At 49.1% G+C, this 15,213-nt stretch overlaps 1 protein-coding gene across 1 annotated transcript; it reads right to left on the reverse strand.

Annotated features, from left to right (window-relative positions):
* Positions 1-4,737: 4,737 nt before the first annotated feature.
* Positions 4,738-15,213, reverse strand: ST6GALNAC1 (ST6 N-acetylgalactosaminide alpha-2,6-sialyltransferase 1; the record flags this gene model as incomplete). The annotated part of the gene is made up of 9 exons (XM_079544432.1): positions 4,738-4,908; positions 5,287-5,386; positions 6,634-6,723; positions 7,265-7,368; positions 8,014-8,152; positions 8,318-8,489; positions 8,686-8,854; positions 11,707-12,325; positions 15,086-15,213. 9 exons carry the CDS (start codon positions 15,211-15,213, stop codon positions 4,738-4,740), a joined length of 1,692 nt encoding a protein of 563 aa, XP_079400558.1.

The following is a 15,213-nucleotide window of genomic DNA, read 5'->3' on the forward strand; positions in this document are numbered from 1 at the left end:
CGCTGCTTTCCGGATTGGGTCCGCGTGGATCCGAAAGCGGCGGTGCTGCGCTGCTCCCCGTAGCCGGGACGGACGGACGGACGGATGGATGGACGGACTGATGGATGTTCCCGAGGAGCGGTGGGAGGAAGGAGGGTGTGAGCCGAAGGGAGGAGGCACTGGGCGGACTGGTTCAGACTCGCTGAGAAGAAAAAAAAAAAAACCACCACTTTTGAGCCGCTTTTGCTGCGCGCTGGGGGTTAAACATTGACTCAGCGCGGCTTTTGCGTTTGTTTTTTCTTTTTTTTTCTCGCCTCCCTTTCACGCCACCCCCTCGCTGAGCACAAATCGGAGCTTTCTCCCTTTTCCCGTAACTTTTTCATCCGCTTCTCACGTCCGCCGCTCCCACGCCGGACCCCGTGGGCGCATTGCGGCCATCAGAGCTCGGTCTGTAAGGGCCACGTTGGGGCGGAAAGAAATGGGGAGAGGAAAGGGAGGGGGGAAAAAAAGGGGGAAGGGAAAAAAAAGGGGGGGGAGGGGGGGGAAAAAGAGGGGAACGGGGAAAAAGGGAGCCTGCCCCAGCGCTGCTGGAACTGCCCCCGGCACCCGCAGAGGAGCTGCGAGCGGAGGGCTGGGGCTGAGCCTGGCTGCTTTCCGAAGGAAAACGTTCAGCTTTTTCTTCGAGGGTATTTCCAGATACGTTTTGCCAGGTTCATCTAACAGAAGAAAGCAAACCAACTCCAAGCAATCCCTAAATGGTTTTCTTACGCTGTGGGACGGCATCCAGCATTGATATCTAAGGGTTGCCTCAGCTCATGTGATTCCTTTTGACCCTTCGTTAATCAGGGCTAATTGTTACCCACTGTGTGGGTAAATCACAAAGGAGTCAGTGTGGCTCAGCCCTGGGGGAGCAAAGCAGCAGCAGGCTGGGGAAAGCCATGGGTTTGCCGTATGGAAATACCTACAGCCCTACAACACAGCTCTGCTGCCTTCCCCCATCAGGGTGGAGGAGCTGCTCTGACATCTCCATCAATTTCCACTCCATGTGGCTTTTTGCTGTCACTTCTTTGCTGAGATACACGGTTCATCTGCTCCACTTATGTTATGGCACAACGCATGCTGGCCCACACCCTGAAGATAAGTTGTGCTTGTTTAGAAGCTGGGTGTTGATAAGGTTATAGGATGATAACTGTTAGGAAAAGAACACACAATAATCATTATAAGAACTATCATCCTTAGCCTGAGCTGTGCATTCGGGCAGTTGATTCTTGGAAGTCAGGCCTGAGACATCCACGCTGCTGGGGGAAATTGGGAATCACAGAATCATTAAGGTTGGAAAAGATCAAGGTAGTGATCCAAGGTCACCCAGCCTGACTGTCTGCCTACCACCAATGTTTACCACTAAACCACATCCCTCAGTGCCACATTTGCACGTTTCTTCTACAGCTCCAGATGACTGCGTCACCTCCCCTGGGCAGCCTGTGCCTGATTTCTCTTTGGGAGAAATTTGTCCTCAAATTGAATGTAAGGAATGGGAAAACGGGCATCCGTTTCCAAACCTCCCCTCGCCAAGTCCTTGCAGAGGTGAAATGCCTTCACAGTCCCTTGTTGTCCCAGTGGAGCTTCTAGGTCTTGGTGCAGGGAAGGGCAGCACAGAGGACGTTTGGTCACTCTGAGCACTGGGCTCTGCCTTTGCGTTTTTCACCCCAAAGCTGCCCAAGGAAACGAAACATCCATCTCCACTACGGACAGAGCGGGATGCAGCACTGAAACCGGGTTAACGTGGCTCATCTTTGTGCCAAACCAACTGGATCCTGTTGGTCAGCTGTGCCCTGTGGTGCCCTTGTGCTGCCTGCAGAAGCGGGAACATCAGAGGGACGAGGCTCCTCCCTGCCCCACTGGGCTCAGCCCCACTTATCACAGAGATGCCCGTGCATGGCAGAGCTGTCGGTCAGCCCTGGACCACTGGCTGGGGCTGAGATAAGCTGAGCACACAGTCCGAAGGGCACGAGGCATTGGGTGGGGCTTTGGGATCTGTCCTGGATGGGCACAGAGCTGGAAAACACCTCTAATTGTGGTGAGGTGACGGCACTCCAAGCGCTCTCTTGGCTGCTCTGGACCAATCCTGCCAGGGTCTCTGCAGGCAAAACATCCCCTAGATCTGCTGAAGCAGGGCACGTGGGGGCTGGCCACGCTCTGTGTCCTTAATGACACAGCATCACTCAGCACAACTCAGTGCTTTCCACGTTTGCCTGCAGGGTTCCCATGGCGTGACAACCCAGGGATCCCAGGATGTTCCCAGGACCCCCTCCAGGATCTGGGCCCCAGGGCTGGGTCTGCCCATGCCTTCAGGTTGCCACATCTCAGGAGCTGTTTGCCTGCAGGGCCCCGCTCCAGTTCCCTCCCAAGGCACTCAGGGAAGGGAGGTCATCCTCTGCTTTGTGCAGAACAAAGCCTCAGGTCGCTCCTTTATCTCGTTCACCCTCCCTTATTACCAATAGTTTTTCTTGTCCAACTGGCTTTCCCTGCTGCCACATCCCTGAGAAGAGAGCACAGGTCTACACGCAGAGGTGAGGAAGGGTGCAAACCTCACTGAGAGGTGCCCCCAAACCCATTCTCTGTTTGGGTAACACAAATAAACACCAGTTCCATCGGGCAAGTCACCAACACGGGAAGGTTGTGCTGTCTCACACCACAGAAAGAGAAGAGAGGGAAACCAAACAAAGGGTTGGAAGCCCTGCCAGGAATGCAGCTCTGTGAGCAGGGGGAGTTGTCCCTGCATCCCAGCAGGGAACAGCTGGGGGCTGTTAACTCCTGGGTACCCAGGGAGAAGGACACAGCTGTACTTACAGCTCATGGCTCTCTCCAACATCTTCCTCCCAAAAAAGCAGGGCTGATGTGACAATGCTTTCAGAGTGTGATGGCATCAAACTGCTCCTGTGTGCACCCCTGTGCACTCCAAATAGCTTCCATGCCATAATCCATAAGGGCAAGTGGGCATCACAAAGTGTGGGACACGAGGGGGCAACGGCCCACTGGGACACGGCTTTTGCCACACCTGGATGCCCACAGCACAGCCCTGGACAGCAGCTGCCACCTGGTGGCACAGGGACAACGCTGCTGGCTTTGGATGTGGACATTTGGAGCGGCCCAGAACCACATCCTTGGTCACCAGGGCAGCGCTGGAGAGACTGGGGCTGCTTCAGCACAGCCCAGCATCACCAATTTTGCTCTGCCAGGCACACCAAACCACAGGGCTGCAGACATTCTGTTGCATGGCTCTACCCTAAGAGAGAAGCCAAGGAGGATCAGGTTCTGCTGGTGGGGACATCGTCCCGGGGAGTTCCCTCTCCTTGACTCCAGGGACCCTCAGCTGCAGAGGAGGTGGGTGCTGGGGGCTGCCAGCCCATCCCAAAGGCTGGGCTCCTCGTTTGCTCAGCAGGGCTCAGCCCTGCCCTGTTTCCCAGAAAAGAAGGAGACAAAAGAGGAAGAGGGGGAAGGGAGTTTCTTTCTTTTGACAGAAACTTCTTCCAACTTCTTGGGAGGAGAAAAGCCCTATTCAGAAGGGAAGAATACCCAGTGGAGCCGGTCACCAAGCAACCCACAGCAATGCATGGGCAAGGAACAAAGCTGCCTCCCTGCCCACCCAGAGCCCCTAGACTCGGGGCGGCAGCCACGCACAGGCACTGCAGGGCACAGAGCCTGTGGGTGCAGCAGCAAAACCCTCCGTGGGCTCTGGGGGGTGACTGAGATACAAGATACAAACCGCAGCTCAAAGGGCTGCAATGGAAATCAGCTTGGGTAAAGCAGTGCCGTTTATTTTGTTTGCAAAAGCCCACTCAGAAGGCCAGTACTCCAAAGGCTTGCTGGCTGCAACAGTGCTTTTCTCAGCACAATGTAGGCAGGCACTCCAGTCAGCAGCAAGGACAGACAGCATCCATCCCTGGACACTGAGAACTCTCATTCCTCCCGGTAGGAGAGGAAGCACCATGCTCCTGGCATAGCCAAGCACCAGCTTCTGCACCAGACTCACTACATGCAGTCAGCAGCCAGGGGAGCCCCACAGCAAGAGGCACAATGTCCAGCATCCTGCTGCACTCTGGAGAGCTCTCCCCTTCCCTTGTGCTGATGGTGAACTAGGCCAAGGTCAGCAGGCTGGGCAGCAGACATCACAGTGCTCCCCAGGAGGTGTCACAGCAAAGTCACTTTGGGAACTGAGATGCATTTGGAAGTTAAGAGTTCAGTCTTTATGTCTGCAGGGAGCAGAGCAACAAGAGCACCTCCAGGACACAAATCATCCCCTTGAGACAGGATGGTCCGTGTCCCCTTTTCTATCCACTGCTTATCAAAAACACCCAGCTCCACAAAGAGCGCTGCTCACAGAGACAACCCACCGACAGCAAAACTAGCCCCAAACCATCTCCTTGCAGAGGGAGAACCTGATTAAGATAATGGGCACTGGAACATCTGCTATTCAGATTCATCCTGGATTTTTCTTTCCCAGCACCAGAGCATACAACCATCCACAAGTCAGGTGGGACTTGTTTGGAGGCACTTTTCCCTTCTGTTCTCTTGGTCTGTAGAATATGCATGTTTTAGGAAGTGTTGTGAGAAAATAAAGGTACCAAAGGACGGAAATATCTCTGTGCAGCTGAAGCTGGGCCTGGAAGTGCAGTGCTAACCCTGGCTTCTGAGGTCCTCTTCTGTTCCCTGTGAGGTGCTGTTGAGATTTCCCAGGCAACGGCCCTCTCCACACAGTCAGGGTCTCTGGTAGAGCTTCATGATGTTCTCATCATGAAGCCTTTTCCACACCTGCTTCTCCAAGTTGAAGTCATGGTTAATGTAGAAGACCAGGCGTTTCCACTCCTTGTCATAGTAGTGATCCGAGTATTTCTGGTGACCTTCTGTGATGTAGCCATAGGCACTCACCTGGGAAAGACAAGAGGGCTCAGCAGGGAGATATCAAGGACAGAGGGATCTAAATGAAATACAGGACAGCTCCCAAACAGGGTGGGAGCACAGAAAAGGACGCCTCCCAATGACTCTGCAAGGGCACCCAATATAGACCAGGCTGTGAAAAGAGGCCCCAGAAAGCCAACATCCTCTTGCATTGACTGCCTGGGAGGCACAACAGCTCTCAGGTCCTAAAGCAGGCTGCACAACCTTTGTGTGAACTATTTTAGGGCTGTTTTTTTTTTTGTGCTCACTCTGTTCCCCTCTAGCTGACAAGGCAGGGCTGGGGACACCCACACTCAGTTATGCTTTGTTTCCAGGCAGGGGTGTGAGCAAGAATCGTACTACCCTTACCCGGTCACAGAGATGCAGGGCAGTCAGCAGCAGGAGGGCTCCTGTTGTGGGTCTGTACAGCCGCCAGTAGGGCTTCTGCAGATTTTTAGATTTCAAGAACCTGCAGTACGAGAGAAGAAAGCACGGAGCGGCTGCTGAGCGCGCTGGCTCAAGCTGTGCATGGCTTGTCCTCCTGGGCTCCTTTGGCACTTTCCCTCCTTGCAGCAGCTTGTGGCCACACTGAGCATTTCAAACAAGCCACGACTGCTCATGTGTGGGTAGTGCTGTGTGCTCAGTGAAGCACAAGGCCAGTCCAGAATGCTTCCATCACCTGCACTGAAACCTGCACTGAACCCAGCTCAGCCCAAACTTTACAGGTCAAGAAGCAGTGGGGATAAATGGAGACATGATTAAAGGACTTAGTACATTCAAATCACTCCCTGTTCCTTGCCTTGCAGTGCAGAGGTGGCTTTAGAGTCCCTGGTATACTCTCCCCATCCACATTCGGGAATGAAACACGATGCAGGAAAGGTGCAGAAGGAGGGTCACAAAATCTGCTAGGAGCTGCTGTGTTTTGTGCCAGTAGTTGTTAGGAAGGTAGGAGTCCACACATTAAAAATAGAATTTGAGCTCTCCTGGCCTTGGAAAGAGCCCAAGTCAGAGAAGAGAGAGAAGAATGAGCAGGGGAGTGCAAGCCATCTGGCACTGCATTTGCTATCTATCAGAAAGACATAATGCAGCTCTCAAGGAGACCAAAGGGCAAACACAATCAGAGCTGGCACAACAGGAGCTCTTCTTCCTATATCTCCTGGTCATGTGTGGCCCACAATTGGCAGATCTTACAACAGTAATAGTATCCAGGGCACACTTGTGAAAATGAGATGCAAAGAAGTGCAGTCAGGCCAAATAGGATGCTGAAGAAGAGCCCATTACTGTGCTTGAGGGAACAACTAATCCCTTGAGTAAAGACATGATGTAAGGAGAGGAGGGCTGTTATGGAGCCTTCCTCCAAGGTGCTGAGCAATGGGTAGCATGAAAGGTTGGTCCTGAACAGGCTAACTCTCCTGGCACCTTAGCAATGCTCTGCTCACATCTAACATTGCCACTTGACTCCTTTTGGACGCAGAAAGCCAATCTGTCTGAGAGCTGCTGCTTCTTTTGCTCACAGATGAGAAGTTTGTAGGTCTGCCTGCAGCTAACATCCCACTGCAGTACCACAGAGCACTTTAAGTGACTGCACACTGGTGAAGCTAACCCCAAATCTGCTGGTACGGCTCAACTGCAGTTACAAGTCATTGGGCTGGAAAGAGAGAGCACAGAAACAGAGAGAGATGCTGCCAGCCAGAAAGCACACAGTTCCCAGCTCACCTGTTTTTCAAGTATCTGAGGAAATCAGGGTGAGTTACCAGGTACTTATCCATCGTGAAATCTTCATCAAATCTCTCCCGGGGCCTTTGCCTAGGGACAGGAATAGGGAGACACTCAGGATAAACTCCCGTGTTTCATTATGGCTGGAAAGCATCAGCCTGATGTACTTGGTGGTGAGAGAAGAATCACATTGTTCAGTTATCCTGCAACATTTCTTAGATGATGACAAAGCCTCCATAGCCGGCTGCAAGAGTGGCAACAAAGATGGAAATATCTAAAACATGCATGTGTACAGATAAGACTTGGTGAAACCAGCTCTTCACCCATGAGTAGGACTACACACAGACACCAAAGCAGAGAGCAGTTCGTGTTCATCCCACAGAAACTCAGAGCTTTCTCTGAGCTCAGACCACAGACCACTAAGAGCAGCTGCTATAGAAATAGCTAGGAAGGAGGCATCACAGCAGTGCTCACAGCTGGGAGGGAAAGAAGACATTTCTTCAGATAAATCAGATAAAGAAGGGAGGATTTAAGCTGGTCTTGCAACTCGGCAGACTGAGCACTGTGGAGATGAAGGTACAGCAGAGAGCTCCACACTGAAGGACGTAGAGGTGGAGCTGGTTTGCTTTACCCATAGTGGTTCAGGAATCCTTTCCTGATATCCTTGTTCAGCAGAAGAGCCTTCAGCCACTCATAGTCTCTAACTGCCTCCAGGAAGTGAATGTACCTGATATGCTAAGAAAGAAAAAGTGAGCGTTAATGAACAACACAAGAGAGACAGGTCCTTTAACACCAAAAAGCAAGCAGACATCTAAGCTGACTGAGCTGCTCAAGCACACACCGGTGCTCTGCAGCTTTTAACCATCCCACAGTGACAGAATGGACAGAACATCTGATCCATAGCTACTTCAACATGCTAAAGGTTTGTGAGGGTGGTTGAACACTGGATCAGGCTTCACAGAATCACAGAATCATAGAATCACAAGGTTGGAAACAACCTACAAGATCATCTAGTCCAACCGACTCCTCATCACCACTGCCACCACTAGCACTAGCTTCCCAGCAAGGTGTCTGATGACTTGCCTGCCACTGTTCAGGAGGCAATTGCAGAATGCCTGTAATAATATGATTTAGCTTTGGCAGGCCCTGGTGTGGCCAGGCAGTTCCAAGTGAGCTATTCTATTATATTCTAAAGGGCTAGGGTAGCACTAGCACAATTTGCCACCATGAACATTCACTCTCAAGCCACGGATCCCTCACTAAGAGTAATGCTGAAGTGTTAGCTCAGCCCCTGTGCCCACCACGCATGAAAAGATCAGAAATGAAGGTCACAGGTTAACAGAATCCTGTCAAAGCTGTACAAGCATTGACCTGACTGACCTTCCCCTGCGGGATCTTATTGAACCCTTTGCGTCCCAAGTTCTGGAGAGAGGACACAAGGGAGAATGCTGTGAATCCATAGAAGGAGGTTTTTGTTCCCACATCCTTCTCATAACCTTTGATGACAGCTCCACTCACCCTGTCCAAGGAAATCAAACAAATAGTTAGCAGATAAGAGAAAAACCTTTGCGGTTTTTCATCTCCTCCTGCCACCAATCATTTGGGCAGCTGGCAGTCAGCACAGCTTCCTGCTGGCCACAGCAGGCTAGCTGTGTGTCTCCCAGGAACCATCAGGTCGTCTCACCGGAACACGTAGTCATGGGAGTCGATCTCCTTGCCCATTCCAGAGTTATTCAGTATCCCTCCATTCCCCACAACGGCACAGCTGATGCACGTTGACACGTTACTGTTACTGTTGGCCAGGAGCAGCTGCTGGTGGGGATTTGGGGGCAGGCGTGACATGACTTCTTCTACCACTGTGAAGCAAACATGGTGGAGCATTAGCATCAAGAACCTTGAGAATGGACCCAGGGAAACCACCACAATTTCCTCCACAAGATCCACCTAGCTTGATGTGTTTGTCAAGGAGGTCCTGCAAAACACCAGCAACCCAGCATACAGTTCCTGTGGGAAGTTTTCATGGTCCCATTCTGACGACCCTGGGAGACTCACGTGAGTAATTCAGCTCCATGAAGCCATAGGGAGGTGCAAAATGCTCCAGGCGGTCCCACTCGCTGACATTGAAGTAACTCTTGTCTATGAAGAGTGTGATGTTTGGCAGGAAAAGATCTCGCAGCCAGTCAGACTTGGCAGCCTTTGCTCTCACTGATTCAGAGCAGGTCTTGAAAAACAAGAAGAAACAATAAGGGCTGATTAGCAGGGAGCTGATAAACCTGTCTGAGTGCCTATGCACAAGTGTCATGTAAAGAATCAGAGAAACTCCAATGGATCATCCACTCCTCTCAGTGTCCCCATTACCACAGAAATGAGGCACAATAACAGATGAACAATTAGATGATGCAAAATTACTTACAGGTAAGGCAGGATTACCCCAAGTCTCTGAGACTTTCCTCTTCAGAAAAACAGGCCTGTAGCTCTCACAGGTTTTAATGGCCTCAGGCCTCACTACCTGTTGCCAACTGAAACTTGTAACAGGTGTAACCTGGTCATGGTCTTATGTTTTTTTTTAAATGAACCAGGTAATGCCAGCAGTCCCTTTTAACAACACAGCTCACAGGCCTTTGATCTCAGATACAACATGCACACGCATACTGACACACAGGTGGGGTCAGATCACCATCGCTGTTCCCTTAAAAGAAAAGAAAAAGCACACAGCTTATTCCATCTCCTAAAGGAACAGCAGAGCAACTTGCAGCTGATAAGAGAATCCAAGTCAGCTGGTAACAAGAATGGTCTCATTGCAGCTGGCAAGCATTAGGCTGTGTGTGCAGATGGAGAGCAGAGAGCTCCAACTGTGGTGGATTTTCCACTGAGTCAATTTAGCCTTTATTCTCTTAGACATCTTCCCCAAACAGTTACTACAGCATCTACCAGAGTACAAAAAAGAAGATCAAGTGGACCTGTGTGCCCACCTCAAACCCCCAGAAGTGGCCAGACTGCTTTACCAAAGCCTTGCAGCATGCTCACAGCTGAGCTGGGCTCCCTGCTGACATTCTGCTTGTCACGACAGCACTGCAATGATAAAAATACTGTGCAGGGTTTGATGTTGGTGTCATTTCATTTTTAGCATGTTACATGCCCAGAGACAGGGATGTTCAAGCTGTACTTTGTACTGTTTGAGGCCTGGTACTTCTCACAGCTAGTCTGGATCAATACAAGAGGAATTAGGGGAAAGTCTGACTGTGCAGGAAATGAAGGAAGTTGGAAGCACTTGTAGTTACTCCTTCTCTTTGCAGAATTAGAGATGACATTTGGAAGCAAGATTCAGTGCATGATGTCTAAATCCATATCCTCACCAACAACCCTTCTGCACGTACTTCCTCCATGTTCCACTATTGTGGAAGGGTTTTCCCTGCTGCCTCAGCTGTTCTGCACGCCCAGATGCTCTGCAGCCCCAGTTAGAATGAAGAACACTTGGCTTCCTGCTGAAAGCTGTTGTCCCTCATCTCTCTGCCAGCTCCTGCTCTGCACTCTGAGATAACTGCATGTCTTTTCCAGGGAGCTACAGAAGACAGAAGCATCTGGGAGTCACCAAGCAGGATCCAGCTGACCTAACCCCACTATGTGTAATGCAGTAGCACAGGGCAGGAAGGGCGAGGGACTGTCACATATGGCACACGCACACTCAGCCTCATATTTTGCCCACTCCCATTTGTATTTCGGGTGCCTCTAGTCCAGGAACAAGGATGCACATCCTGCTCCACACACATGATCGTGAGCCAGGCCCTTCTGCTGTGTCACAGTAAGGCTGGGCCAGTAAATGAGCTCAAAGGTTTAACAGCCAAATGTTCTATTTAATAGAATCATGAATCTTCTCCTCTCATGTGGCTCAATGCCACCCTGAAGAGCACAACCTGTCAGCAAAAGAATGGCTTGCACTGCCAAAAGGGGCAAAGATCACAAAGGAGAAAGAACTCAGAAAGAAAACATCAAAACAGTAAAGTTCAGCCCCGGATATTTCATCACTGCAGCTAATCTACCTCTGCTCTCTGTGTGTCTCCCAAGGCACAGTGGGGTTGGCATTAACATTTTCAAGAGAGCAGGGGGTGGCCTGAGCAGAATGACGCAGTGCCTGCAGCCCTGGCAGACCTCTCCAGCAGCACCTACATTCACCTTAATGCCACCAACAGCCTCCACTCTGCTGTCTCTGGAGCAGTAAGACAAGCATTCACCAACCATCACCTCACTTTTCTTTCACTTCACTCCGACTTTAACTCAAACAAATGAGAAAGCCTCCACTTCAGTGCATCAGGATCCTCCTCACTCCCACTGCCAGTGTCACTCCTTGCAGCACAGCACAGGCACAACAAGTTTCCCACTGCTGCCAAAGCTTTTGACTCGCATTACTACACGTCTGCTTGGGAAAACAGATTACACAGATGTACTCCTGTTCCTTCCCCACAACCCTGATTACTTTAGCCTGGCTGCATAACACAAAGATCAAGGCAAATCTGGGAACTGTAAAAACTGAGTCCTTACCATAATGGAGATGTTCAGTTTCCCAGGAAATGAGACACCCGTATTAGGACCATGATTTAGGGCCAGGCTCTGAATGTCTGCCACAGACATTACAAGACTAAGTGTAATGGCACTTACTTTAGGGTACTGTGCCACACAGAAGCTGTGTTATGTGACTAAGTCTCCTATGCAACAGAGCAAAGCACTCAAGACTGGAATCACCTTGTAGGACATCTAGCAGCAGAGAGATTCTCCCCAGCTCCTGCTGCTCCTGAGTTATAGAAAGATTGTTCTGGCTGACTTTTAAAGAAAGGAACCCACGAAAATGGGTGCAGTTCCAACAACTTCCCATCCTGGAGCATGGTGGAGGACAGGCCAGGCCAACTGAGCCATACTCACACAGCTCTCCTGCTCTGGGCCTCAACAGCACCTGCCTACATGAGTGGGTTGATCTACCAGCTTGGACATCAGCCTCTGCTCTGAAGGGCAAAGATGCCCAGGAGACAGCAGACAAAGAGGTCAACAGGGACATACACACAAGGCCATTACACCTACCGATGCTGGAGATGAGCTATCCAGTATGTACTCATCATCAAAATCCCACTGAGGCTCAGTCTTGAAATCAGCAGCCCTCAGTTTCTTCTTTTCTGTCACTGTGGCAGCCTGAGTCACAGGTCTTGTGGTTTTCACCGACACAGGAGGCTCTTCTGCCTTTGGTTTGTCTTTGGATGTGCTGTTTGCATGATCCACCTTCAGCCCAAAGGATGGTTTCACAGTCGCCTTCTCTTTGTCTCCCTTCATCCTGGGAACTGTTTTCTTTCCATCAGCTTCCTCTACCCCTTGAACTGGTCTTGCTGTTGTTTTCTCCTTTGTTCTCTGCACTACAGAGGCTGTTGATGCTGTTGTATTCTTGATTCCCACCACCTCAGGGAATGGTTTCACAGTCACCTTCTCCTTGCCTTCTTCCACCCTGGCAACTGGTCTCACTGTTTCCTTCTGCTCTTTCTTCCCTTCCCAACTTGGTGTACTCACAGCAGTATTCAGTTCGAGCCACGTAGCATTTCTCTCCAAACCAACCTTCAAAATTCTCCCATTAGCAGAATAGTTTGAGCTTTGCTGATCTTGGGTGTCCACTTGTAGCATATGTGAGATGCTTTGGTAAATCTTGAGCTGCCTGAATGCAATCAAAGGAAAAGCAGACACATCACAAACACTTTCCACTTAACACTGAGCAGCTTCCAGCACAGTTCTTGTGCTCTTGACTGCACTTCAGATCACTTCTGCACACAACCATTACATTCAGATGACTTGCATTGGTATCTGCAACTGCGTTTCTGCAGGGAAGTAAAACACCCTTGTTAGAAGGATGCTGTCTGAATTCAATTTCATTTAGGTATTTGCCAACAAAGTTTTATTCAAATTTCCTCTTTGGGACTTAACTCACGAAATATGCTCTACGTTGGCACTAACTACAAACCAGCACAGAATAGCTTTGCCCTGCCCAGGGCACGACAGTCCCCAGGAGTGTACATAGAGCACTGCAGGACCCTGTTTCAGAGACACTGACTTCAGGACATGGGACACAACACAAAGACAGACACCTGGCATTCCTTATGCCTTATTTATCAGCAGACAGGTGTTAAAAATATGGAGATCTTACAGAGCTCAGAAAAGGAAGTCTAATAAGGAGTGAAATTCACTCCATAAGCATGCATCACTTCTTTTACACCATCTCTATGACATTGGAAATGACAGTCATAAAAAGACCAACTGCTACCATATGCTCTATAATTTGGTTCCCAAAACAACCAGCTCATCACCAAAACTGGCTTGCCTCAGAGAGACCAATCAGATATAATGCAAACTGGTAATATCCCAGGATCAGATCCTAAGGGATTTGAGAAAGGCAGTTCTATCTTCAGATTTACTTAAGATATCTTCCAAAGAGAGCACGCCACAGGTCAGACACAGCTCCAGTGCAGATCCTGCCTGAGGAAGCTAAATGTCCTGCAGAGAGAACTCAGATATAATAATGCAGAAAAAGACTGTACAACCCCCAGTTTCACCACTTGAGTTTGGGTCAGAACCAAGGACTGAATCCAGAGCTGTAATCTGGGGCCACAAGGCACTGTTTCCTCTCCTTTTCTCCTCAGCTACTGCAATGGCATCACACAGCACTCACCAGCTACAAACACCTTACAACAGGCACTTCAAAGCTATTAAATACATTCTAAAGCTTATATGTATACAATCTTTCTTCTATACATAGAATCCTAGAGTGGTTTGTGTTGGAAGGGACCTCAAAAATCATCCAGCTCCACACGGGCAGGGCTGCCAACCACTAGATCAGGCACCCAGAGCATGCCAACCTCTAGATCAAGCTGCCGTGGGCCCAACCAACCTGGTCTTGAGCACCTCCAGGGATGGAGGTGCCTCTCTGGGCAGCCTGTTCTAGCACCTCACAACCCTCTCTGTGAAAAATGTACCTCTGACATCTAATTGAAACCTTCCCTGTACGCACAGTTGTAAGGTGGAACAGGAAAAAGAAAGCTGAAAAATTCTGCAGCTAAGCTTTTACATGAAACAAAAGTTTCCATAACAAACTGACACAGTTGTCAGATCTCACACTTTGCCCCTTGGGTGATACAATTGTTCAAATAACTTGTTTATTTCATGATTCTTAGAAGTGCTCCCAAGGTAGTAAATGGGAAAAACGCACCTCTGCAGATAAGAGGTTGGAGCACTTTGATTACTGCTGAGGCTGCAGAGCAATACACTGAACTGATTAGGAAATTATTAGCCTAGAATGGCTTTTAAAAATCAGTTGATATAAAATGGATACTTGGACATTTACAACATCATTCCCAGTAAAAAGAGGAGCCTATCAGCTCTTCCTCTATTTCCTCTCATTTAACCAGCTTCAATCAGGGATGCAGTGGTTGCTTTCTATCATAGCCCTGCACATTTAAATGTGTCACTGCATACTCCAGTAAAAGGAAATATTTCACTTATATTCTAGATAAAAAGACATTTGGTAACATTGAGACTAAAATGCAAAATGGAGGGCTCTATGCATCCAAAACCTTCTTGCAGTCAGAGGCACGTGGCCAGGCACTTGTGCCTGCACAGACCTTGATCCCTGATCAACTCTTTAAAACCAGACAACTGGTTCAACCCAATTCATCAAACAGCAGCCTCTGGAGTAGAGCTGGCAAACAACTGTGGAAGCACAGTAATACTTACTGCCACCTCCTTCTCCAATTTACTGAGCCCTGAAGCAAATAAAACCAAGACAATGCTGCTTTCTGTATTTCACGTTACATACAAAGGCACAGAAGTAGAAACAGAGACAACTACATACTGCACATGCCTGGGTGTGTTCTACATAAAGTTTCAGCAGTGTTAAGTGTCTCCAGTATCTTTGCAGGACAAAATGGTTTAAAGAAGCCAGGAATGGAAAAAAAAAAAAGATAACTTATATCTTTATCATGTCAGCGTGGCATCAGTGTGCCAGTACACTGTATGTTTGTATTACTTTAGGAATCAAGTGTTGAAGTCACTATAAATGTAAAGGTATCACAACAAATTCAATGTCTAGCAATGCAATCGAGGCTAGAATTGGGTGAGGTCCTTATGGGAGCTACAGGGTAAAAGCAAATACGTAGTGCCAAACTATGGGAACACACAGAGTAAAAGCTGCTTTCTTAATACAACTGTGCAGGGAAGCACTGGGAGCAGGCAATACAGCAGAAGAAAGTTTGGCTGCGATCTTCCAACACTGTGCTCTGATTGTATGCAACACAGCTTTCTTAAGGAAAGTGGTCATCAAACTCAGATCCAAAGTGCAACTTTCGAGATTAAAAGAGAGAGGGAGAGAAAGCGAGCAGAAGCACCGTATCCACAAGCATGTACTGCAAGGAAGCAGGGCTCTTACCTGAAAACGCTTTTATCCACGCCAAACAAGGAGCTAAAACAAGTAATGATGAGGGAAAGGACTGTTAAAATAAGGAGCCAACGGAATATTCTGGGATCTTTAGGAAGTCTTCTGATTAAAAACCGCAT

The sequence above is a fragment of the Tetrao urogallus genome, assembly GCF_951394365.1.
Source record: "Tetrao urogallus genome assembly, chromosome: 18".
Classification (NCBI taxonomy): domain Eukaryota; kingdom Metazoa; phylum Chordata; class Aves; order Galliformes; family Phasianidae; genus Tetrao; species Tetrao urogallus.